This window comes from Oncorhynchus mykiss, chromosome 1, assembly GCF_013265735.2.
Source record: "Oncorhynchus mykiss isolate Arlee chromosome 1, USDA_OmykA_1.1, whole genome shotgun sequence".
In the NCBI taxonomy this organism is placed as follows: Eukaryota; Metazoa; Chordata; class Actinopteri; order Salmoniformes; family Salmonidae; genus Oncorhynchus; species Oncorhynchus mykiss.
In genome coordinates, this window is record NC_048565.1 from 19,550,093 (window position 1) to 19,576,992 (window position 26,900).

At 40.1% G+C, this 26,900-nt stretch overlaps 1 protein-coding gene and 1 long non-coding RNA gene across 2 annotated transcripts; both read left to right on the top strand.

The window, feature by feature from the left end:
- The first annotated feature begins 3,143 nt into the window (after positions 1-3,143).
- LOC118944665 lies at positions 3,144-5,331 on the top strand. Its single transcript, XR_005039991.1, has 3 exons — positions 3,144-3,188; positions 3,475-3,589; positions 5,157-5,331. It is a non-coding gene; the product is annotated as an uncharacterized LOC118944665 (long non-coding RNA).
- A 13,260-nt stretch (positions 5,332-18,591) lies between these two features.
- Positions 18,592-23,345, top strand: LOC110502506 (tax1-binding protein 3). The gene is made up of 4 exons (XM_021580605.2): positions 18,592-18,920; positions 20,536-20,655; positions 21,011-21,088; positions 22,762-23,345. The coding sequence occupies exons 1-4, from the start codon at positions 18,882-18,884 to the stop codon at positions 22,894-22,896; spliced, it is 372 nt and encodes a 123-aa protein (XP_021436280.1). The 5' UTR covers positions 18,592-18,881; the 3' UTR covers positions 22,897-23,345.
- Positions 23,346-26,900: the final 3,555 nt, after the last annotated feature.

A 26,900-nucleotide genomic window follows, 5' to 3' on the forward strand; every position in this document is an offset into this window, starting at 1 on the left:
GAGTTGGGTAAGAGGGTTAGGGGAGGAAGGGTTAGCTAACATGCTAAGTCATTTCATAGTAGCTAAAAAAGTAGTATGTAGTTGCTAATCAGCTAAATTTGTCCTTGATGAGATTCGAAATTGCAAACTTTGGGCCGCTAAACGTTTGCTAGGTAACTAACGTTAGCTATGCTAGGGTTTAGGGTTAGAAGCTAGGTTAACCTCTTGAGTGTAGGGGGCAGTATTTTGATGTTTGGATGAAAAACGTACCCAAATGAAACTGCCTATTTCTCAGGCCCAGAATAAGTATATAATTGTCAGATTAGGATAGAAAACACTAAAGTTTCCAAAACTGTCAACATATTGTCTGTGAGTATAACAGAACTGATATTGCAGGCGAAAACCTGAGGAAAATCCAACCAGGAAGTGCTGTTTTTCCTGAAAGCTCTCTGTTTCATTGCATGCCTTCCCTCCATTTAAAGGGATATCAACCAGATTCCTTTTCCTATGGCTTCCACATGGTGTGAACAGTCTTTAGACATAGTTTCAGCCTTTTATTTTCAAAAATTAACGAGAAAGATCACATTGCGTCATTGGATGGCTGGGTGCCAGTAGCGTTTTGCATGCGCCAACAGAGTGGAACAGACATTTTCTCTTTCTCTCCTATTGAAGAAGCTACAGTCCGGTTGAAATATTATCGATTATACATTGTAAAAACAACCTGAGGATTGATTATAAAAAACGTTTGACATGTTTCTTCGAACTTTACGGATACTATTTGGAATTTTCGTCTGCCCCGTCGTGACCGCTCGAGCCTATGGATTTCTGAACATAACGCGCCAACCAAATGGAGGTTTTTGGATTTTTAAATAATCTTTATGAAACAAAAGGAAAATGTATTGTGTAACGGAGTCTCGTGAGTGCAAACAGCCGAAGATCATCAAAGGTAAGCGATTAATTTGATTGCTTTTCTGACTTTCGTGACCAATCTACTTTACTGCTAGCTGTTTGTAATGTTTTGTCTGCTGAGAGAGATGTCCTTACATAAACGCTTGGTATGCTTTCGCTGAAAAGCTTTTTTGAAATCTGACATGCCAGGTGGATTAACAACAAGCTAAACTGTGTTTTGCTATATTGCACTTGTGATTTCATGAAAATGTAATATTTTTAGTCATTTAATTTGGCGCTCTGCAATTCAGCGGATGTTGACGAAAATTATCCCGCTAACGGGATGGGTGCATCAAGAAGTTAAAGTGTTAGATAACATGCTAAGTAGTTGAAAAGTAGTTAAAAAGTTGTTAGTAGTTGCTAAACTGCTAAAGTTGTCTGTGATGAGATTCAAACATGCAAACTTTGGGTTGATAGACATTCATGTTATATGCCCACCCATTTACCCTGACCAACCACCCTCCTTTTGTTTTTGTATTAAGTAACCTTCTGCCTTGTATACCAAATGTAACACATTACACAAATTTCAGAATTACGTTTACTATGTTACGTCTAGTCTGAGACCAGGCTGCAATGTTTCTCTATTAATTACCCAGTTTGTTATGACCATTGCATTGTATACATTTGTATGCCTATTTGTTGCTGTATCAGGTTTTTGCCTCCGTTAAAATAATATTGACCACAAGGATTGACCACAAGTTCTCAACGGAATTAAGGTCTGGGGAGTTTCCTGGCCATGGACCCAAAATATCGATGTTTTGTTCCCCGAGTCACTTAGTTATCACGTTTGCCTTGTGGCAATGTGCTCCATCATGCTGGAAAAGGCATTGTTCGTCACCAAACTGTTCCTGGATGGTTGGGAGAAGTTGCTCTCGGAGGATGTGTTGGTACCATTCTTTATTCATGGCTGTGTTCTTAGGCAAAATTGTGAGTGAGTCCACTCCCTTGGCTGAGAAGCAACCCCACACATGAATGGTCTCAGTATGCTTTACTGTTGGCATGACACAGGACTGATGGTAGCGCTCACCTTGTCTTCTCCGGACAAGCTTTTTCCGGGATGCCCCAAACAATCGGAAAGGGGATTCATCAGAGAAAATGACTTTACCCCAGTCCTCAGCAGTCCAATCCCTGTACCTTTTGCAGAATATCCGTCTGTCCCTGATGTTTTTCCTGGAGAGAAGTGGCTTCTTTGCTGCCCTTCTTGACACTAGGCCATCCTCCAAAAGTCTACGCCTCACTGTGCGTGCAGATGCACTCACGCCTGCCTGCTGCCATGTCTGAGCAAGCTCTGTACTGGTGGTGCCCCGATCCCGCAGCTGAATCAACTTTAGGAGACGGTCCTGGCGTTTGCTGGACTTTCTTGGAGTATATGCAAATTGCCATCATACAAACTGAGGCAGCAGACTTTGAAAATTAATATTTGCATCATTCTCAAAGCTTTTGGCCACAACTGTACACTGAGTGTACAAAGCATTAGGAACACCTTCATGTTGAGTTGCACCTCTTTATGCCCTCAGAACTTAATTCGTCGGGCAGGGACTCTACAAGGTGTTGAAAGCATTCTACCGGGATGCTGACCCATGTTGACTCCAATGCTTCCCAGTTGTGTCAAGTTGGCTGGGTGTCCTTTGGGTGGTGGACAATTCTTGATACACACTGGAAATTACTGAGCGTGAAAAACCCAGCAGCGTTTGACCTGTCAAATTGGCAATAGAAATTGGGGTTGATTCCCAACATTCATTATTTTACCAGAACACAACTGAGGGTATGAACAGAACACAGACTCAGGGAAGACATGATGCCCTTTCCTGGTTCAGAGTTCCAACGTGACTGTGTAATCAGGAATGGGGTAGTTCTAGAATGGTTCCATGGCATTATTTCTAGGAAGTAAGTTCTCAAATTGTCTCTGTCATTGAAATGCACTCATTGCTTACCAGCCGTAGCAACCAAGGCTAGATGAGACCAATGTAAATACAAAAATACCTTCATAAATCCAAAACAACAAAAAATGTGTGGCCTGGAGTGTACGATATATGCCTTATGACTGTTGTTATTGTATTACAGTAGGGCACTGAATGGTAGTGTTCTGTGACATTGCATGCTGTATATTCTTCAGTTAAGTGAGTTAAAACCAAAGTCTGTCCTAACATGGCCGTGTCTATTCGCTGCAGGGTTGCTGAGGAAATGCTCCTTTCCAAGCCCACAGACTACTTCCTGTTCCGAGTAAGTGAAAGCAGGATAGGATACACGCTCTCCTATCGGTAAGCCTCTGTACATTAGAGACACTTCCAGGCGAGGTGTAATTAGACTGGTTGTTTGTTCAGCTGAAACATGAAGAATGGCATTTCTATAAACAGGCAGGCAAAGAAATGTTAACAATAGGCACATGAGCAAATTAGTTGTGTTCTGTTTCCATAGCTTGTATCTTATCTGATTCTACACCATCGTCACACCTATTACCCGCTGACAGGCCCTTGTTCTATTCACTAGTGTAGTTTAAAGTCCTTCTCCACTTCCTTATTTTGGTTTTTCTCTCTGTACGTCTAGTGCCACTGATTGCTGCAGGCCCTTCAGGATCGACGTGCTGCAAGACCTGGTGAACTTCCACTGCAGGGTGCCTGTCATGCCTTTCAATGAGCTGCTGACTGTAGCTTGTGGACAGGTGAGGAACTACAGTTGATTCGGTAAACTACCATATTGTTCATTTTGTACACACACAGGTATCATATAGGCTTGAATTGAGTTGGTTTGATATGGCATACACACAGTGGTCGGGGTACAGCACACTGAGCTGAATTTTTTGAACACTGTTTTTTGAACGCTGTTGTGGATACATACGTATGTTTTTGACTAAACATTCTCCCCTTTCATCTACTTGTTGTTGTTGTTGGTATCAACGGACGAGGCTAATTATGCCAAACTTTTATTCCCCCAAAAGACAACCCATGAACCCTAATCATGGTGTGTTGCTGAATAACCCCCCACACATGAACAGTAGTACTCATCTAAAACCAACTGAGGACACTTAACCTGCCTTCCAACATCATCCCAGCACATTGAGTGACCCTGCCGGCCAGCCTCCAAATGCTAGTAACTCCAAACGGCCATCCTCCAAGACTCTACCCCTGCCTGGAGACAGAGTTAAACACAATAAGCCACCAAAATCCAAGTATCAGAAAAATGCTGGATTTACATTGTGTGTTTGTTGGGGGATAGGGTTAAAGTTTTATTTTTTTAATGTTGAAATATTGCTATTGCAAAAGCATTGTAGGCCTTTATTGCCTACATATGTCTGCAGGTTGAATCCACTGAGATCAAAGAGAACTTAAGTTAGTGTAAGAATACAGTCTATCTATGCTGTATATTCCAGGTAGATTGTACTGCTAAGCCAATGCCCAGAAAGATACACTTAGTCACCGCGGGCCAACCAGACCAACCTCATGAGTTACCTGCCAGAGCTCCCTGCTCTTCCACAGAGAAAGATCAAGACACAGAGCAGCACTGCACCTGAAGGCCCCCCAGGACCCAGGATGGTGTATACAGACTGACGACCACAGGCCCCGACCGAACACACACCACCTGGACCCAAATCCCAACAAACAGAAGAATTAAGATGTAAAGTCAGAGGAAGTTCCATAATAAGAGGAGTGCTGGATGGATGGACACATGGATGGATGGACACATTAATGTAGTTGTAGCAGGCAAGACCGTTTATGAGAGAAATATATCTGTTGCAGGCAATGATGACTTAAAAGTTAGTGACAGTCTGAAGATGATTATTTAATTGTATATCTAGAATTTATTTAACAAAGTAACATTGTCCATCCATTTGAGATGGTTGCCAAATGCTGATCTGTAATCAACAATGTAATTGGGAAGTCTGCTCTCAAGGACAGGTTCTGGTCTGACTGGATTGACAAACTTGGGTGACAGTCGTTCCACAAAATGAGTGCCTTGTGTCCCTCTAATATTTTAAGTAGAAATTGTGCATTAACATGTTTAATATAGACCACATGGAAATTCTATAAATCAGATTTTGAATATGAAAAAAAAAAGGCTTGCTAAAGTCTCAAAATTCAGCATTTTGACATGTCCTTCCGTCAACCCTGTGTCACTTCTAGGACTATTTTAACCCACTTAATCTCAATGTCGCCATCATAGTAAAGCCCTTTGGCGACTAGGATGCGATGATCATCTTAATTTTGCTGATTGTTCCCGGGGTAATCTAGGTTAACCGTGCAAGGGAGTTGCATTAGATGCAGCTGGGGATGCCGTACTCCACTAGACCACACAGATTGGATCCCCGCCTGTCCTTGAAGACCAGACGTTTTTTGGGTTCCACTGGGAGTTTGGTTGCACAGCTGAAACTTTGTGGCAATGGAGAGTCGTTGAAAACACACATGGAGTGGTTGATGTGAGTACCTAAGATTTCTAATGTTATATATGGATTCTGTGAATATATAATTTATCATGTTTTAATGTGTGTGTATAATTGATTACTACAGATTTGATAAAGTGATAATGATATGCAACTTAAACAACTCACACGTAGATGTATGTAAGGGGAGTACAAAGTATTTTAGAAGTATTCTCAGTTGGTCCCTTTATGGATCATTTGATAGAGATAAGGCTAATGATTATGACTGTCTACAGTCATGGAAAGAGTCTTGGAAATAGTCTCAGAAAAAGATTGGCTTATATCCATTTTTTGTAAAAATATGGGAAATTGACTTACCTCTGTCCAGGTAATAATATATATTTTTAAACTGCCCGTAAGGACTGAAAATGTTTTTTTTTTCCCACAGTAAGAGAGGAGTTGCTATATTTATCGAATAAACACTTTTTTTCCATAAAGTTCAAGGGAATTAACATGGAATGAAGACATAAATGTAACGACATAAAAAACAAATGAGGTTTTCTATCAAGATAATAATTATTGCGGAGCTAATGTGATGTAGTAATGAAGGAATTTCATTATGTCGCACGAGAAAAGATCATCCACTTTTATTAAACTCGCCAGATCTGTTTCCAAATCAATGAATGTCGATTCAACTCATTGACTACTAACTTCCCTTTGCGCTTCTGAAATCTTTGCATAGAAACAATTGTAAGAACTTTAAGGCTATTTTTTGGTAATTGTGTCGTTATTATGTGCCAGATGTTAAGACTACAATTGCAAAAATCGCTGAAGCTGGAGACTTACATTTCACTCACTAACTTTAAACATCAGCTATCTGAGCAGCTAACCGATCGCTGTAGCTGTACATAGTCCATCTGTAAAAAGCCCACCCAATCTACCTACCTCATCCCCATATTGTTTTTATTTACTTTGCTGCTCTTTTGCACACCAGTATTTCTACTTACACACATCTGCTCATCTATCACTCCAGTGTTAATCTGCTAAATTGTAATTACTTTGCTACTATGGCCTATTTATTGCCTTACCACCTCATGCCATTTGCACACACTGTATATAGACTTTATTTTTTTTCTATTGTGTTATTGACTGTAAGCTTGGTTATTCCGTGTGTAACTCTGAGTTGTTGTTTATGTCGCACTGCTTTGCTTTATCTTGGCCAGGTCGCAGCTGTAAATGAGAACTCGTTCTCAACTAGCCTGCCTGCTTAAATAAAGGTGAAATATATATATTTTTTTAAATCCATTATAATTGGGTTATTTGTAGGATTGACTTGTCAATTCAATAGCTTTGCATCTGTAACTGACTAAAATCTGGATTTCTAATTGAATTTCAACTATTGCCATGGTTTTCTTAGCTAGAAACAGCAGCCAGTCTTTGTTTTAAGATGTAAACTGAATGATTTAGCAGCTTGCTTAGTTCAAATTGAAAGGCTAATTTATTCAAAATGAATATAGAGGACATTTTATGGTAATACGTTTTTGTGTTGCCTAATAACCTGCTAGAATAGGCTACTGAGAATGGTGTCATAATTTCAATCACAAAATATTAATAATATGGATATGAACTGAATATACACTACTGTTCAAAAGTTTGGGGTCAGTTAGAAATGTCCTTGTTTTTTAAAGAAAATCATTTTTTTGTCCATAAAATAACATTAAATTGATGTTATTTTGAATGTACAATTTTTTTTTGCTTTTCTTTAAAAAATAAGGATATTTCTAAGTGACCCCAAACTTTTGAACGGTAGTGTATGCTTGTCAACAACAGCCAGTGTTTGTTTTATTACCTGTAGCCTAATCTTACAGACTGTTACCTAAATCTAATGCATTCTAATAACATCTGATCGGCAATTGCGATATCGCTGTGAACATGATCATGATAAAACAAAGTTACAACTGCAATGGATTGAAGTTGTGGGCAGAAAGAGACTCGTATTGAACTATTTTAGCTCCCATCGAAATGCATCTTTTCCCTTAGGAATTGACTGATTTATTTTATACATTTGGCGCATTGCATGTTAATCTTAAAATAATAGATATTTAAGTGTGAAGCAGAAAGGAAATATCCAATAGAGGTCGGTATTCAGAATATAGAGTAATATTGTTTAAAATGAAAACAATGCCTTCTAATAATGGAAATGGAAATATGTTATTAGTGTTTTTGGATAGACTCTAATGAAGTCATGTTTTAGTCCGCGGGTGAAAGCAAGTCGTGCTCGCTGGGCTATATCAGGCTGTAAGGGATGCATGTGGGACATTTGGAGCAGAGGTATGAATAGTTAAATGGGAGATGTTCTTTGACCATTTCTAATTATTATTACTCAATTTTATAAGGCGGAAGGTAATTTAAAACGATAATCTGTTTCCATTACGTGAAACAGTGTCAAGTATTTAACGTAGATTGAAATTTATATTTTAGTATTGAATATTAAGTTTATAAGACAGCACCAACTTTTTGAAGGTCCTAGATTTGTTAAACAACAGGTTATAATGATACAATTACAGGAAAGGGGTTCTGGGATTGTTTACTTTAGGTGTCTTTTCCACATACTATCTGGTTATCTGGTTGGTTATCTGGTTTCTTAATTAGGATTCTTTCTTCCAGAACTGATGGAAGTCTATTACAATATGTATGTTAAGGGTGCTCCCAAATTAAATAAGGCCTGGTCAATTTAGTTTGTTTTTACCCTACGTAATGCATATTTGTTAATGGTGTTAATACCGTATTTGATGCATTGTGTGGGGTCTCTTTTATTTGGTTTTAGTGGTTTTTCACAGGTTAGAAAGGATGCACCTTAACAGGCACACATGACATTTTCTGAAGTTTCCATTGTTAGTTTTGGTTGAACACTTGTAAATTATTTTAATAAGGAATGTACTGAAAAAACATAATACAAACCTGGTACACAAAATGTTTGAAATGTTTTTAAATAATTAGTCTGAGGTACGGGGAAAGGAAAGGGAGAGAAACACTCACTTGAAGGGGTTGAATGACTTCTGACTTTCTGGTGAGGCTTGATCACCTTCACTAGAGGGCCTAGAAACATTGGGGTAAGATTTATATGTAATATGTAAGCACTCATAATTACGGATATGTTTTATACTTAATAGTTAGAGTGATTCGGACTAGGAGATGGAAAACCTGTCTCTAGTCTTTCTCTATTCCTTGAATTATGAGATCAAATGTATTTCTTTATGGAGTTAAAGGTAGTAATTCTAATTCGATTTTTTATTTTTTTTTATTTAACCAGCAGTGTTTTTTTTACACATTAATCATGTTGTGAGTCATGTGTCAAAATAGGGGAATTACCAGTTCTGAGTTTTTTTGGATTGATGTTTTACACACCTGGAGTGATATTGCGAAAGTAATCGGCCCCCTTGAACTTTGCGACCTTTTGCCACATTTCAGGCTTCAAACATAAAGATATAAACCTGTATTTTTTTGTGAAGAATCAACAACAAGTGGGACACAATCATGAAGTGGAACGACATTTATTGGATATTTCAAACTTTTTTAACAAATCAAAAACTGAAAAATTGGGCGTGCAAAATTATTCATCCCCTTTACTTTCAGTGCAGCAAACTCTCTCCAGAAGTTCAGTGAGGATCTCTGAATGATCCATTGTTGACCTAAATGACTAATGAGGATAAATACAATCCACCTGTGTGTAATCAAGTCTCCGTATAAATGCACCTGCACTGTGATAGTCTCAGAGGTCCGTTAAAAGCGCAGAGAGCATCATGAAGAACAAGGAACACACCAGGCAGGTCCGAGATACTGTTGTGAAGAAGTTTAAAGCCGGATTTGGATACAAAAGGATTTCCCAAGCTTTAAACATCCCAAGGAGCACTGTGCAAGCAATAATATTGAAATGGAAGGCGTATCAGACCACTGCAAATCTACCAAGACCTGGCCATCCCTCTAAACTTTCAGCTCATACAAGGAGAAGACTGATCAGAGATGCAGCCAAGAGGCCCATGATCACTCTGGATGAACTGCAGAGATCTACAGCTGAGGTGGGAGACTCTGTCCATAGGACAACAATCAGTCGTATATTGCACAAATCTGGCCCTTATGGAAGAGTGGCAAGAAGAAAGACATAAAAAGTGTCGTTTAAAGTTTGCCACAAGCCACCTGGGAGACACACCAAACATGTGGAAGAAGGTGCTCTGGTCAGATGAAACCAAAATTTAACTTTTTGGCAACAATGCAAGACGTTATGTTTGGCGTAAAAGCAACACAGCTCATCACCTTGAACACAGCATCCCCACTGTCAAACATGGTGGTGGCAGCATCATGGTTTGGGCCTGCTTTTCTTCAGCAGGGACAGGGAAGATGGTTAAAATTGATGGGAAGACGGATGGAGCCAAATACAGGACCATTCTGGAAGAAAACCTGATGGAGTCTGCAAAAGACCTGAGACTGGGACGGAGATTTGTCTTCCAACAAGACAATGATCCAAAACATAAAGCAAAATCTACAATGGAATGGTTCAAAAATAAACATATCCAGGTGTTAGAATGGCCAAGTCAAAGTCCAGACCTGAATCCAATCGAGAATCTGTGGAAAGAACTGAAAACTGCTGTTCACAAATGCTCTCCATCCAACCTCACTGAGCTCGAGCTGTTTTGCAAGGAGGAATGGGAAAAAATGTCAGTCTCTCGATGTGCAAAACTGATAGAGACATACCCCAAGCGACTTACAGCTGTAATCGCAGCAAAAGGTGGCGCTACAAAGTATTAACTTAAGGGGGCTGAATAATTTTGCACTCCCAATTTTTCAGTTTTTGATTTGTTAAAAAAGTTTGAAATATCCAATTAATGTCGTTCCACTTCATGATTGTGTCCCACTTGTTGTTGATTCTTCACAAAAAAATACAGTTTTATATCTTTATGTTTGAAGCCTGAAATGTGGCAAAAGGTCGCAAAGTTCAAGGGGGCCGAATACTTTCGCAAGGCACTGTATAGAAGTGTATCGCATGATATATGAAGGAGTGTATTGTTGTGTTTGTTCTCTTTCCATTTTGTTTCGATACAAATCTCACCAGATTGGGTCTGCAGGATGATCAAGATTTCTCCCTACGGATTAGAGGTCTAACTTCCTGATCCGGTGACTCTGTAGTGAGGTCGACGGTGTGATAGGGGAGTATAAGCCAATTTGAAAAAATGGTTAACAGATTGTGTTATTTTCTTTGACATTTGTCTTAGAAATGAGTATTAAGAATATTGCTAGTAGTAGTAATTTGTCATACAGAAATAATTTGTCTGGAATTCCTGAATCAGAAATTATCTAAACTACACTGTTGTTCTGATCTGTCCTCTTTGTAGGTTACTGCAAAGGTGACAACAGATGGTATCTAGGCATAGCAGGGACAATTTTCCCAAGGACCAGTGTGGACCTCACACCCCCTATAACCAGCTGAAGAAATGGTGAAAATGGCTTTCACTACAGCCCTGTCCTTCCCCACTTCTACCTGAGACGTGAGTCCGAGCCAGCAACCTGTACCCAGCATCCAGTCGAAGCTATCAACTGCCTTTTCTCTCATGCCTTTCCTCTCAGGGGTGCGACATGAGTCCACGTGGAGGGAGCATGGAGAGAGATCCCGTCCAAACTTCTCTCATGCTGCTGGTATATTGGTTGGCAAATGGACAAGACATAATGGGTGATAAAGGCGGTGACAACCCAGGTGAGACATTGAAATCAGGACATTATCATGGACCAACCACTTTGAACTTTGAATCTATCTGAAGAAGATAATGAAGAGATGCCATAAGAATGAGTGCCTGAAGCAGGGGTGGGTCAACTGTGCCCATAATTGATTTAGGGTTGCCCTAAATTGTTTATTTGGGGTATCAAGTTGATTGTACAGGTCTACACACTGCAAAATGTATAGTAATTTAGACTAAGAATGCATTAAGATACTGATCTGTAATTATGACCGTGATAAATCAATGCTAGAATTATAAGATGAATATATTGTATGTTTATATTAATGTCAATCTGCCAGTGTTGGTATGTTAAGTTAAGGGTTTTAACTTTGAGTAATAGTGATTCACGTTAGTTCTAAGCATTGTAATTCTAAATTTGGGTTGGATAATTTATTAATTGGGTTTTAATTATGATTTGGAAACTGAAAGGTTTTTGTAAACTGACATTGATTTGAGAAAGTTTTTAGTATGTTAACGATATGAGTGGAGCAATTAAAGTATTATGGATTGATTTGTTATGCAAATTGTGACGTGTGCTAAGAAGATGTGTACTAAAGATCTCACCATGCCCCTGCTAAATGGAGAGGGGAAACCCTCTGATCCTGAGAGTGAATCTTATCCTAATCTATTTGACCTATATCCATTACCAAATTACAATTTTGATGATAATACTTATGAACTATAGCATGTTTGTGCTAATGGCACATAGAGTCCATAGGCGATGCCCTTAGACTTGACTGCCCTTGACCAGCACAAAAACATCCTGTGGCGTACTGCATTAGCATCGAATAGCCCCTGCGATATGCAACTTTTCAGGGAAGTCAGGAACCAATATACACAGTCATTTAGTAAAGCTAAGGCTAGCTTTTTCTTAAACAAAAATTTGCATTTTTCCACGGTTGGCCATGCTGTCCAACTGGTTACCCCTACCCCGGCCAACAGCTCAGCAACCCCCGCAGCAACATGCCCAAGCCCCCCTTGCTTTTCCTTCACCCAAATCCAGATAGCTAATGTTCTGAAAGAGCTGCAAAATCTGGATCCCTACAAATCAGCTGGGCTAGACAATCTGGAGCCTCTCTTTCTAAAATAATCCGCCGAAAATGTTGAAACCCCTATTACTAGCCTGTTCAACCTCTATTTCATGAGATCCCTAAAGATTGGAAAGCTGCCACAGTCACCCCCCCCCCCCCCCCCCCCCCCCCCCCATCAAAGGGGGAGACACTCTAAACCCAAACTGTTACAGAACTATATCCATCCTGCCCTACCTTTCTAAAGTCTTCGAAAGCCAAGTTAACAAACAGATCATCGACGATATCGAATCCCACTGTATCTTGTCCACTATGCAATCTGGTTTCCGAGCTGGTCATGGGTGCACCTCAGCCATGCTCAAGGTCCTAAACGATATCATAACCGCCATCGATAAAAGACAGTACTGTGCAGACGTTTTCATCGACCTGGCCAAGGCTTTCAACTCTGTCAGTCATCACATTCCTATTGGCAGAACTCAATAGCCTTGGTTTCTCAAATGACTGCCTCGCCTGGTTCACCAACTACTTCTCAGAGTTCAGTGTGTCAAATCGGAGGGCCTGTTGTCCGGACCTCTGGCAGTCTCTATGGGGGTGCCACAGAGTTCAAGTTTCTGGCCTACACTTTTCTTTGTATACATCAATGATGTAGTTTTTGCTGCTGGTGATTCTCTGATCCACTTCTAAACAGACGACACCATTCTGTATACATCTGGCCCTTCCTTGGAAACTGTGTTAACAAACCTCCATATGAGATTCAATGCCATACAACACTCCTTCCGTGGCCTCCAACTGCTTTTTAATGCTTGTAAAACTAAATACATGCTCTTCAACTGATTGCTGCCCGCCCACCTAGCATCACTAATCTGGACGGTTCTGACTTAGAATATGTGGACAACTACAAATACCTAGGTGTCTAGTTAGACTGTAAACTCTCCTTCCAGACTCACATTAAGCATCTCCAATCCAAAATTAAATCTAGAATCGGCTTCCTATTTCACAACAAAGCCTCCTTCACTCATACTTGCAAACATACCCTCGTAAAACTGACCATCCTACCGATCCTTGACTTTGGCGATGTAATTTACAAAATAGCCTCCAACACTCTACTCAGCAAATTGGATGTAGTCTATCACAGTGCCATCTGTTTTATCACCAAAGCCCCGTATACTACCCACCACTGCGACCTGTATGCTCTCGTTGGTTGGCCCTCGCTACATATTCGTCGCCAAACCTACTGGCTCTAGGTCATCTTTAAGGTCTTTGCTAGGTAAAGCCCCGCCTTATCTCAGCTCACTGTTCACCATAGAAATACCCACCCATAGCATGCGATTCAGCAGGTATATTTCCCTGGTCATCCCCAAAGCCAACACCTCCTTTGGCTGCCTTTCCTTCCAGTTCTCTGCTGCTTATTACTGGAATGAATTCCAAAATCACTTAAGCTGGAGACATATCTCCCTCACAAACTTTAAGCATCAGCTGTCAGAGCAGCTTACCGATCACTGTACCTGTACACAGCCCATCTGTAAATAGCACCTCATCCCCATATTGTTATTAATTTTTTTGCTCTTTTGCACCCCAGTATCTCTACTTGCACATCATCATCTGCACATCTCACTCCAGTGTTAATGCTAAATTGTAATTATTTCGCCACTACTTACCTCCCTAACCGTACCACATTTGCACACACAGTACATATATTTTATATTGTGTTTTTAACTGTACGTTTGTTAATCCCATGTGCATCTCTGTTGTTGTTTTTGTCCCACTGCTTTGCTTTATCTTGGCCAGGTCACAGTTGTAAATGAAAACCTGTTCTCAACTGGCCTACCTGGTGAAATAAAGCTGAAATAAAATTGTCCTGGATCATGTTCATTAGGCACCAACCTGAAGAACCTTTACTTAAACCCAGAGTCACTACCTGGATTTGTCCAAAATAGGCTCATTTTAGTTTCTTCAGATGGTGCTATGCAGATGGAAATAAACTCAGCAAGAAAAGAAATATCCCTTTTTCAGGATCCTGTCTTTCAAAGATAATTCGTAAAAATCTAAATAACTTCATAAATCTTCATTGTAAAGGGTTTAAACAACTGTTTCCCATGCTTGTTCAATTAACTATGAACAATTAATGAACATGCACCTGTGGAACGGTCGTTAAGACACTGGCAGCTTACGGACAGTAGGAAATTAAGAACACAGTTAGGAAAAGTTAGGACACTAAAGAGGCCTTTCTACTGACTCTGAAAAACAGCTGAAGAAATATGCCCAGGGTCCCTGCTCATCAGCGTGAACGTGCCTTAGGCATGCTGCAAGAAGGCATGAGGACTGCAGATTTGGCCAGGGCAATAAATGTCCGTACTGCGAGACGCCTAAGACAGCGCTACAGGGAGACAGGATGGACAGATGATAGTCCTCGCAGTGGCAGACAAGGTGTAACAACATCTGCACAGGATTGGTACATCTGAACATCACACCTGCAGGTCAGATACAGGATGGCAACAACAACTGCCCGAGTTACACCAGGAACGCACAATCCCTCCAGTGCTCAGACTGTCCGCAATAGACTGAGAGAGACTAGACTGAGGGCTTGTAGGCCTGTTGTAAGGCAGGTCCTCACCAGACATCACCAGCAACAATGTCGCCTATGGGCACAAATCCATTGTCGCTGGACCAGATAGGACTGGCAAAAAGTGCTCTTCACTGACGAGTCACGGTTTTGTCTCACCAGGGGTGATGGTCGGATTCGCGTTTATCATCGAAGGAATGAGCGTAACACCGGGGCCTGTACTCTGGAGCGGGATCAATTTGGAGGTGGAGGATCTGTCATGGTCTGGGGTGGTGTGTCACAGCATTATCAGACTGAGCTTGTTTTCATTGCAGGCAATCAACACTGTGCGTAACGGGGAAGACATCCTCCTCCCTCATGTGGTACCCTTCCTGCAGGCTCATCCTGACATGAGCCTCCAGCATGACAATGCCACCAGCCATACTGCTCGTTCTGTGCGTGATTTCATGCAAGACAGGAATGCCATGGCCAGCGAAGAGCCCGGGTCTCAATCTCATTGAGCACATCTGGGACCTGTTTGATCGGAGGGTGAGGGCTAGGGCCATTCTCCCAGAAATGTCCGGGAACTTGCAGGTGCCTTGGTGGAAGAGTGGGGTACCATCTCACAACAAGAACTGGAAAATATAGTGCAGTCCATGAGGATGAGATGCACTGCTGTGCTTAATGTAGCTGGTGGCCACACCAGATACTGACGGTTACTTTTGTACCTTTGTTCAGGGACACATTATTCAATTTCTATTTGACACATGTCCGTGGAACTTGTTCAGTTTATGTCTCCGTTGTTGAATCTTGTTATGTTCATACAAATATTTACACATGTTAGGTTTGCTGAAAATAAATGCAGTTGACTGTGAGAGGACGTTTCTTTTTTTGCTGAGTTTAGTTATTTCCACCATGCTGACCAATGGGAGTATGCTCAGTGTCAATGTGATTGTGTTTCATACTGATTTAAAAATGTACCAATAATTCGTTAAGGTTAAACACAATGAACCAACGGATGGTCATTTACAATGATAATATAATAGTGCAAGGAAGTTATTTTTATATATTTAAGTTAGAAGTTGTTTCATGACTGATGCCTGTTTTTCTACATTTGTATTCATGTGTTTTTAAAACATATTTTCTTTGAAGTTGAGACAAGTCTCAAAATGGGGGATTATGGTAGAATATTACAAGATTGTTTTAAAACTGTTTATGCATTGAATAAGGTTTCTCCGTACAGTCTCATCTGTGTCTGTGGGACTGATTTGGGTCTCTGGGGCTTGGGGTTGGCAATTGATTTATGATGGCTAGGTGATAGAACCTGCAGCCTGCATTCCATTGATTGAATAGTGTCTATGAAATAGTGGCCTTTCTGCCAGGGCCAGGTGAACCCTCCCTCCAGTTTATCTCTTACATACAGATGAACACTGGACTTGTTGCATTAGTATACAGTGGGGCAAAACGTATTTAGTCAGCCACCAATTGTGCAAGTTCTCCCACTTAAAAAGATGAGAGAGGCCTGTAATGTTCATCATAGGTACACTTCAAATATGACAGACAAAATGAGAAGAAAAAAAATCCAGAAAATCACATTGTAGGATTTTTTATGAATGTATTTGCAAATTATGGTGGAAAATAAGTATTTGGTCAATAACAAAAGTTTATCTCAATACTTTGTTATATACCCTTTGTTGGCAAAGACAGAGGTCAAACGTTTTCTGTAAGTCTTCACAAGGTTTTCACACACTGTTGCTGGTATTTTGGCGCATTCCTCCATGCAGATCTCCTCTAGAGCAGTGATGTTTTGGGGCTGTTGCTGGGCAACATGGACTTTCAACTCCCTCCAAAGATTTTCTATGGGGTTGAGATCTGGAGACTGGCTAGGCCACTCCAGGACCTTGAAATGCTTCTTACGAAGCCCCTCCTTCGTTGCCCGGGCGGTGTGTTTGGGATCATTGTCATGCCGAAAGACCCAGCCACGTTTCATCTTCAATGCCCTTGCTGATGGTAGGCTTTGTTACTTTGGTCCCAGCTCTCTGCAGGTCATTCACTAGGTCCCCCCGTGTGGTTCTGGGATCTGCAGATCGAGGGAGATTATCAGTGGTCTTGTATGTCTTCCATTTCCTAATAATTGCTCCCACAGTTGATTTCTTCAAACCAAGCTGCTTACCTATTGCAGATTCAGTCTTCCCAGCCTGGTGCAGGTCTACAATTTTGTTTCTGGTGTCCTTTGACAGCTCTTTGGTCTTGGCCATAGTGGAGTTTGGAGTGTGACTGAGGTTGTGGACAGGTGTCTTTTATACTGATAACAAGTTCAAACAGGTGCCATTAATACAGGTAACGAGTGGAGGACAGAGGAGCCTCTTAAAGAAGATGTTACAGGTCTGTGAGAGCCAGAAATCTTGCTTGTTTGTAGGTGACCAAATACTTATTTTCCACCATAATTTGCAAATAAATTCATTAAGAATCCTACAATGTGATTTTCTGGATTTTTTTTCTCATTTTGTCTGTCATAGTTGAAGTGTACCTATGATGAAAATTACAGGCCTCTCTCATCTTTTTAAGAGGGAGAACTTGCACAATTGGTGGCTGACTAAATACTTTTTTGCCACACTGTATGTGTGTTAAGGACGGTGAAACTGAGAAGATACCCCTGTATAAAGAAGCAGTAAATTACCTAGAGACAGAAACCTGGCGCAATGTAAATCTTGTATGTTGCTTGATAGAACGATGTACTTTTCTGGTGTTTTGTGCTGGAAAACTGAGCATAACACAACCCTGTTACCCATAGATAGACAGGCTAGAAATGTTATAACAATTTTATTTTATTTTTTGTGAAGCATTCAATTGCCACTCCCTGTTGCACACAACAAGCTTCCATTCCCCGTCTCAATTTATGTCTGATTTAAGAAGAAATTGTCAACCCGGTTACAGTCTATCTTCCCACTGGGTAAAAACTGGGTAAAAACATTTATTCCACATCATTTCAACCAAAATAAATAAATGTGATGTTGAATCAACGTGTATTGGATTTGCAGAAAGTCATCAACATAAGGGAATTGACTTTTTTTCAGCCAACTTAACCTAAATCCAATGTCAAACTTTGTGGTATGTTTGCTTCTGTTTGGTGGGTGTGGCTAGGTGTTGCTTGAATCAATGAGTGACGTATTTAAAGGGCAATTGGAGCTTTCAAGACAACTGGTGCTGCGTTCAAAACAACTGGGAACTTTGAAAAAAAATCAAGCTCCGACTGGGGAAAAAAATCGTTTTTAACTCCAGCCTCTTTCTAGAGTAATGATCTCAAAGTCATGTCAGAAAGTCGGAGGTCAGACAGGTCAGAAAGTCGGAGCTCTAGAAAGATGGCAGAGTTTCCGACTTGGAATTCCAAGTTGGATGACCGTTCAAAAAAAAAATCCCAGTCGAAGCTTGTTTTTTGCCACTTGTTTTGAACGCACTGAATTCGGAACTCAAGAGATTTCCCGAGGTTGAGTTCCCACTTGTTTTGAACGCAGCAAGTGGCCAATCCATGCTGATGGCGTTTCCCAACCCACAAACATTTTACAATTTACTCCACAACCCAACCCCGAATTTCAACTGTTCGTTCAATACAGCACCATTTCAGTTAAATTGAACGACACAGAACGTAAACACGTACTGAACGCAGCCCTATATTCTAGAGGGGTGTATTCACTATGAACCTAACTCAACAAAACGGGGAGGGACGTACCTGCATTTGGCCAACAGAAACTCTTGTAAACTTGCAAAACGCAACTGTTTGGACTTTGGACGAATGATTACACACCCCAGGGGTGTATACATTAGTCGGATCCAGTTGTTGCAAAACATTTTGCAACTGAAACCGTTTACTCCAAACAGAAACATTTTGAAACGAAAACGAGAGTTTCTATTGGACAAATGCTTGTAGCCTACGCAAATCCCTCTCTGTTTCGCTTGCTTCCGTTTGGTTCCTAGAGTAAACGGTGTCGGTTACGAAACGTTTTACAACGGAATCCGATTAATAAATACACCCCAGAATCCATGACGATGACTAACCACGAAAAGGCAGTATGACATCACCAACCCTGCCTTTACTTGCCAGGAATCATTTGCTAGTTGTTGTTACTCACACAAAGGGAAGCTGCTTCGAATACTGTATAATTTCATCAAAGGAACAAAAACTACTATAGATCGCTCAGTTATTTGCAATCGCGGAGAAACACAAAACAATTGTGTCCGAGTTTCCGTCTGAAACGATGTCTTTCATCCCAGGACAACCAGTTACTGCTGTTGTGGTAAGTTTTGAAATAGGTACGGCATCCATTGTCCAGGTCTAAAATCCTTCAATCAGTGCCTAGATGCGAACTATAAATGGGTAAAGTATTTATTCCAAAAATGTAGACTAACATTACTGGTTACAAAAGTGAATTTAGCATTGTGGTCATGCGTGCTTGCTTACTCTTGGCTATGTAACTGTTCGAACTTACCCTCGTCAAAATGGTTACATTGTAGCAGCAAAGTTCCTTTGAAACATTGCTGTTCGATAGGTTCTAATCAAACCTACAGTATCTACGTTTTACTCCTTTCTGTTGTAACGTTAGCTTCTGTATCCAGGTGGATAACAGTATAGGAGCACTTCATTTAATGGGTTATGAAGTTAACTGTTTTTCATTTTCACATGATGAGAAATCTTTCACCCCTAAAATACATGTATCTAGTTAGCTAATATTACACTGCGCGGCCTTGCCAACATGTTTTTTTTCTTTAGGAGTAGCCTGTTATCTCTACATTAAGGCTAGCAGCTAGCATTATTATCCAACTTGTTTGCTATGCTGCATGCATGAAAGTGAAGTGTTTCAGAGAAGGGTGTCACCTACCTACCTGAGACTGCTTGCATAACGTTAGCTTACTCTATTGACACAGCCATTGAAGTGACATGGTCAATACTCTGTAATTCATGAAGGCCATGCCTCTCAACACACTGTTCATTCCTAACATCCAGCTAGAAATATGAGTCATTAAGTAATTGCCTAGTGACAATGGGTTGATATTTCCATTAATACAGAGATCCTGGTGGTCAGCCGGCATTATACAATTCCATGAGTGTTTCAATATTCTCATCACCAAGAACTTCAGATCCACTGAATGATGGTTAACCATATTGACCACTGAGTGCAGGGGTTTTAAGAACTTCTGACAACTGACACTGAGGCTCCTCTTATTCACCATCACACAGACTTGCTTTGTGCTGTAAAGAGCAGTGAGCTGGATGTGCCAGAATCCTCCATCTGTTTTATTGAGAGGGCAGCTGTCTGAGGACCATGAGGACAGCTAGACTGAGAAAAGATCTGTCTCCAGTCAGTTGGTGGCAGAGAGTTTCTCTTTAAGTCAGTCACTCAACATGACCCACGACATGGAGATTATCTTTGTCCCTTCAGGGAACTAGTCTATTCATAACCCTAGTGTTCTGAACAATTCCACAGTAACATAATGATGCTGAGACTCAGATTTTTCACTTTAAAATGATTGGCAAACAAATAACCATTCTCAATGACTACTTTTAACAATTTCCACAAACATGTAGAAAAACACATTCACTTGAAGAACAGTGCAGATGCAACATGGTTTGTGCTGTCATTCTGTTACTGAACTTTGGTTACCAAACCATGGAGATGCCCTTCTGCATTCTTAAAGGAAGCTCAGTGCATGATGTGGGGGACTCGGCACTACATTTTACATTCTATGTAAGTCATCACCTCATTCTAAATATTGTGGCTAGTTATGCTACTGGAACTATTTTATAACCTGTTGCAATGGTGGAATGAGAATGCGAACAGAGACTTGGTGGTTGTTGAAGTTATGAGTTCTTTCCTCTCCCAGCTCCACTTTCAACTTTCATGTGCTTTACAGCAACGAATTGAAATCTGCAAACTTCGCCAGGGTGAACATTTGATCCTGGGTTTCAGCATTGGAGGGGGAATAGACCAAGACCCTGGTCAGAACCCCTTCTCTGAAGACAAGTCCGACAAGGTACGAGTAAAACACATGGAAATACTCTCCCTATCAGTTCTTAGTGAGCTCTGCTCTGGCAAAACTCTAACATCAACAGTAAACTAGTAAACTAAGGTATTAGAGAGGCAGGCCTGAACACATCAACTCTAGCCTCAGGTAGCTACTGGAGTAACACTGCAGACCCAGATAGCTGATTGCATACAAGGCATGGATGGATTACTTAAACAGTGACATTTTATAGTTTGAATTTATCATCAAACCAGTCTATAATGAATTGACATTAGGTAATACGTTTTGTATGTAGATGCACAGATGTTGGGCTTTCATATGTATTTCTCTTTTGCTGTATTGATGTTTTTCTGCATGATCACAGGGCATCTATGTGACACGGGTGACACCAGGGGGACCAGCAGAAGTTGCGGGCTTGATGATGGGAGACAAAGTAATGCAGGTATGCTATTTTTACATTAATTGCTTCAGAAATGCATGTTTCAAACTTTTGACCCGATAAACATTTAATTTGACCTTATTGATGCATTTCCACAAGGTGGCACCATTTACTCTATCACTAGGCATGATATACACTACAAAGTTATGTGGACACTTGCTAGTCGAACATCTCATTCCAAAATCATGGGCATTAATATGGAGTTGGTCCTCCCTTTGCTGCTATAACAGCCTCCACTCTTCTGGGAAGGCTTTCCACTAGATGTTGGAACATTGCTGTGGCGACTTACTTCTATTCAGCCACGAGCATTAGTTAAGTCAGGCATTGATGTTGGGTGATTATGCCTGGTTTGCAGTCTGCGTTCCAATTCATACCAATGAGTTCAGGGCTCTGTGCAGGCCAGTCAAGTTCTTCCACACTGATCTCGACAAACCATTTATGTATGGGCCTCGCTTTGTTCACGGGACCATTGTCACGCTGAAACAGGAAAGGGCCTTCCCCAAACTGTTGCCACAAAGTTGGAAGCACAGAATAGTCTAGAATGTCGCTGTAGCATTAAGATTTCCCTTCTTCAAACCATGAAAAACAGCCCCAGACCCTTATAACTTGTCCACCAAACTTTACAGTTGGCACTATGCATTGGGGCAGGTAGCGTTCTTCTGGCATCCGCCAAATTCAGATTAGTCCGTCGGCCTGCCAGATGTTGAAGCGTGATTATCACTCCAGAGAACGTGCTTCCACTGCTCCAGAGTCCAATGGCAGCGAGCTTTACACCACTCCAGCCGACGCTTGGCATTTCACATGGTCTTAGGCTTGTGTGCAGCTGCTTGGCCACGGAAACCCATTTTATGAAGCTCCTAAACAGAAAGCTTAAAGATCATGTAGGTTTTCTGAGTGTGAGATGTTATTGGTCCCAGATTTCAGCCTGTTTCAAGAGGAGATTCAGTTTGATACTCTGTAGTGAGTGTTGCAACCGAGGACAGTCTATTTTAATGGGCTACAGCACTAGGGGGTCCCGTTCTGTGAGTTTGTGTGGCCTACCACTTTGCGGCTGAGCCATTGTTACTCCTAGACGTTTTCACTTCACAATAAGAGCACTTGCAGTTGACTGGGGCAGCTTTAGCAGGGCATACATTTGACAAGCTGACTTATTGGAAAGGTGGCATCCTATGACGGTGCCACATTGAAAGTTACTGAGCTCTCCAGTAAGGCCATTCTACTGCCAATGTTTGTCAATGGAGATGTGCTAGATTTTATACACTTGTCAGCAACGGGTCTGGCTGAAATTGCCAAATCCACTAATTTGAAGGGGTGTCCACGTACTTTTCTATATATAGTGTATATGCCAATTAGCAGACGCGCTTATCCAAAGCAACTTTAGTCATGCGTGCATACATTTCATGTATGGATTCGAACCCACAATCATGGCGTTGCAAGCGCCATGTTCTACCAAAGCGAGTCTGCGTAATGGTGAATAAGAGGAGTGTCAGTGGTCAGAAGTTCTTAAAAACACTGCACTCAGTGGTCAGTATTGGTGATGAGAATCACTCATGGTCATGGAAACACTCATGAAACTATTCACTGTATACCAATATTCCACTTACATCGCAACAAGAATATATAATACTGTAATGACAACCTATTGTAAGAAGACATTGTTGATATGTCTCCACCAGGTAAATGGATGGGATATGACCATGGTGACACACGACCAGGCACGCAAACGGCTGACGAAGAAGAATGAAGACATTGTGCGGCTACTGGTGACCAGGAAATCGCTGGAGCAGGCTGTCAGACATTCTATGATGTAATGACTCAAACGCTAGTCTTTTAGTGCAGACAGAGTTTGCTATCAGACGTGAGACAATGCCAGTGACCGAGAGCATAGTATTTCAAATCTTTTATCACATACTGTAAGTTTGGGGTGAATTCCACATCAATTCTGTCAATTCAGGAGATGTAATGAAATTGAAAAGTGCAATTTATTTCATGAAGGATTCCTGAGTTGAATTGCAAAGGAATTGATTATGGCTGTACTCACATATTCCCAAACAGGGTACACTCCATTTATACCATGTCTCTACAATTCATCAGTGTGATTCTAGTTATTGGGATCATTAACGCCTTTAACTAGCTGACTTGTGTATTACTTTTTCAGTTATTAGTACATTTCATGATCTCAGTCATAATTTGATTTAATCTACATTTTATATCTATGTTTTCGAGTCCATGTCTGTACAAGCCAAAAGAAAACATTTTTTTTTTAAACTATAGACTAATAAATGTAACTACGTCATGTGGTGTAACTTCCACATATTTTGCATGAGCAGTTTTGTAGTGGGGATAGAGGTTGTTATGCAAACATATGTGTACAAAGCACATATGGTAATTTCCAGCATTAATCTGCAACACTCATTTGTATGTCTTCCATAGAGTTGTCCTCTTTATATTGTGTTTTTGAGTTTAATATATGGCTTTAATAACAATTTAACACTTAAGTGATTAACAACGCCATGTCATCTGGAAAATGTATGAATATTCATCATCAGGCTTGGATTATATATTTTTGAATCTTTTTATTTTGGTATCATCCATGTTGTGCATCTACCAAAGTAACAAGCACAGCTGAACTGCATACTTTATATTTCATTTTACAATATTGTACTTTATGTCTACCAAATACTGTAATATTCATTTGAGGATTTTAGTTTTGTATGTCATGCAGGAAAACAGTTACTTCTCAACCATCGGGATATAGTTAATCTGGTGTTGCATCCTTGACTTGAAATCAAGACTAGGGTATAGTCAACCTTTTTATAAGTGCCTTCTTTCTCACGTTCATATAGAGAAAGTGGCATTTTGGATTGTTCATTAGGTCACTTGCTGGTTGATCTTACAGCTAGTTGCACACTGGAATAGTTTGGACCAAGGTTGATGGATCTAATGAATTGAGAGAGATGTTTGATACACAACAGCCTTAAATGAAACTAGTGATTGTACCACTAAATTGTGATGGTGCGAAATAGTGTTTTTTGTATTCAAGCCCTTTTCCATTCCTATTGTTCAATGACATGTAAGCTTTATCACTGCCTCAGCTGTACAATAAACAGCAAGGCCTCAGTGATTTAATCCAATCTTCTCAGTTCCTATTAAAATGGATCAAAGATAAAGGAATGTTGTAATGCATATTCCAATGGTACCTAATATACTGTACATACATCCTAGTATGTTCTACTAATTTAGTATTTGATATGGCTTTGTTTTTGTTAGAATTTTATTTATTTATTTGGAGATTATAATTATATATAAACTAGGTGGTTTGAGCCCTGAATGCTGATTGGCTGACCGCTGTGGTATATCAGACCATATTCCACAGGTATGACAAAACATGTATTTTCATACTCTATTTACGTTGGTAGCCAGTTTATAATAGCAATAAGGCACCTTGGGGGTTTGGGGTATATCGGCAATATACCACGGCTAAGGGCTGTCTCCAGGCACTCCGCGTTGCGCATAAGAACAGCCCTTAGTCGTAGTTTATTGGCCATATACCACACCACCTCGGGCCTTATTGCTTAAATATCAATGGCAGAGTGACACATCTAACTCCACACCCAACTTTTAAAAGAATAAACACTTCAAAAGACTGACCAACCTTTTGGTAAATGTAGCCTTGTATGAACATTTTCTATGAGGTCGATTTCTATCTACATGTCAACTGTTAAACTATCTATTTCATTTGTTGTCCATAAGTACTCAGGGTATATGGGGAAAACCTTTGAATTTACCATTTTGGCATATGATTGTATACTTTATACTTCGAATGTTCTTTAACATAAATCAAAATCAACTGAAAGAATGCATCCTTTTTTGGTATTGTGTGTTTGTCAGGCACTTTGCAAAATTGACTTGTCACCGAGCGGTGACATTCTCTGACAAAACAGGGAATATGTGGTTCTGTGACATGAGCAGGGATAATATTTTCTCTGTGTGCAGTGTATGTTGGAAGAAGTAGCCTATGCCAAGACAAGCAAATTTGATGAAAAAATGAATGATGAAAAGCAGCTGTTCTTCACAGATCCACAGCTGCTAATTAAATGGTGTTTGTTAGCTGTTAGCATTAGAAAGATGGGGGGAAGGTGTGAATTTTAGATTTGAGAAGCTGTTGGAGCATCCCGGTGTGTGCATAGATTCATGGTGTGTGTGGGCAGTTGCACAGCTTATCATCACCCTGTCATTAACCATTGTATGAAGCATATTAATCAATAGAAATACAGATGTGGGTATATATGCGATACAGTATTTCCATAGGTTGACTTGTATTATTGACATATTGATAGATTAGATATTGCATCATACTGTATTTGGTCCAATTGTCTTGATATTTGGCCTTTATCACTACCATTGGCTTTAGATATCTTCATGTTACCAACTTGAAAGTAATCAGATGACATTTCAAAGCAGTGAATCTATTACCTGACCTTTCCCTGTGTACTCAGGCATTTTATATGAGCAGTTTCTCCACTTTCATCTCTTAATATTGCCACTCATCTAAAAACAAACAGTCCTCTTTTAACTGCAGGTGTGGAGACAACACCCGATGCACCACCCAGTTAGCAACCTGGCCCATCCTCATCCTCTCCCCAATCTCTTCCTTTTAACAATAGCAGCACATTCCTGAATCAATTTATCAGCTTTTATCCAATTCAGCATATTTTTATTCATGGCTGTCATTATCAAAGAAATACATGGCACAGTTTTTAACTTACTAATAATATTGCTAATGTCATACCCACATGGGTTATGCTGTTCCCAGAATCAGGGGAAGGGGGCCTGATCGATTCAGTGTGAGGCTTAGCTAAAATCCCCTTTGAGAAATAATTGATGAAGTGTGTATGTGTATCTGTGTGTGCTTTCTCAGTATGAGAGAGTGAGTCTGTTGACATGAAGACATCAGTAAGAGTATTGTTTGTCTCATAGGGACTTAGCTACATACATTATTTTGGTTCCATTCCACTTGCCTAAACACTACCCAGGGAGATATTACGTGGGGCTACAGTGAATGTGGTTGAGGACACATTTTCCACAAAGAAATCACACCAGTAATCCATTAGAACGGTCTGTGTTCTCACTAATACGATCCAATCGTGCCATATTGTCCACAATATTATCACATTGCTTGTTGCTAGGTAACTGAATTTATAATGAGAGAACCACCTCCATCTCAATAAATAACAATACTACAGTACTGTATACAGTACTACCCATCCTAATAATGGGTTGAGGTAATCAGTTCATTGAATTAGAAACTCAAACCAAAACGATGCCAAAACAATTACCTCCAAATATTACTATTACTATACATTTCAGTGTTGTGATCCCCAAATCCTAGCAAAATGTATAGTGCATAATATTGAAAAGGTATTGTTGGATATTATTAATCCAAATCAGACAGGTTTTGAACATGGACAATACATTGGAGATAATATAAGACAAGTACTGTAAACAATAGAACACTATGAAAATATGGTATTCATAGCTGACTTTTGATAAAGTACAACTGGAATTTATATATGCATGTCTGTATTATTACAATTTTGGAGAATCTCATACAATGGGATAAAGTTATGCATATTAACCCCAGGTGTAAAATAATAAATGAATCCTACAGACGAAGAACCATATATGTGACAATTTTTCCATTTTAAGATAATCAGTTATTTTTATATTATTAATTGTGTGTACCACGTTAGGTGTTTTATGGTTGACAAATAATTCACCATACCCATATCTTCCAACAACAATTTATATTTTT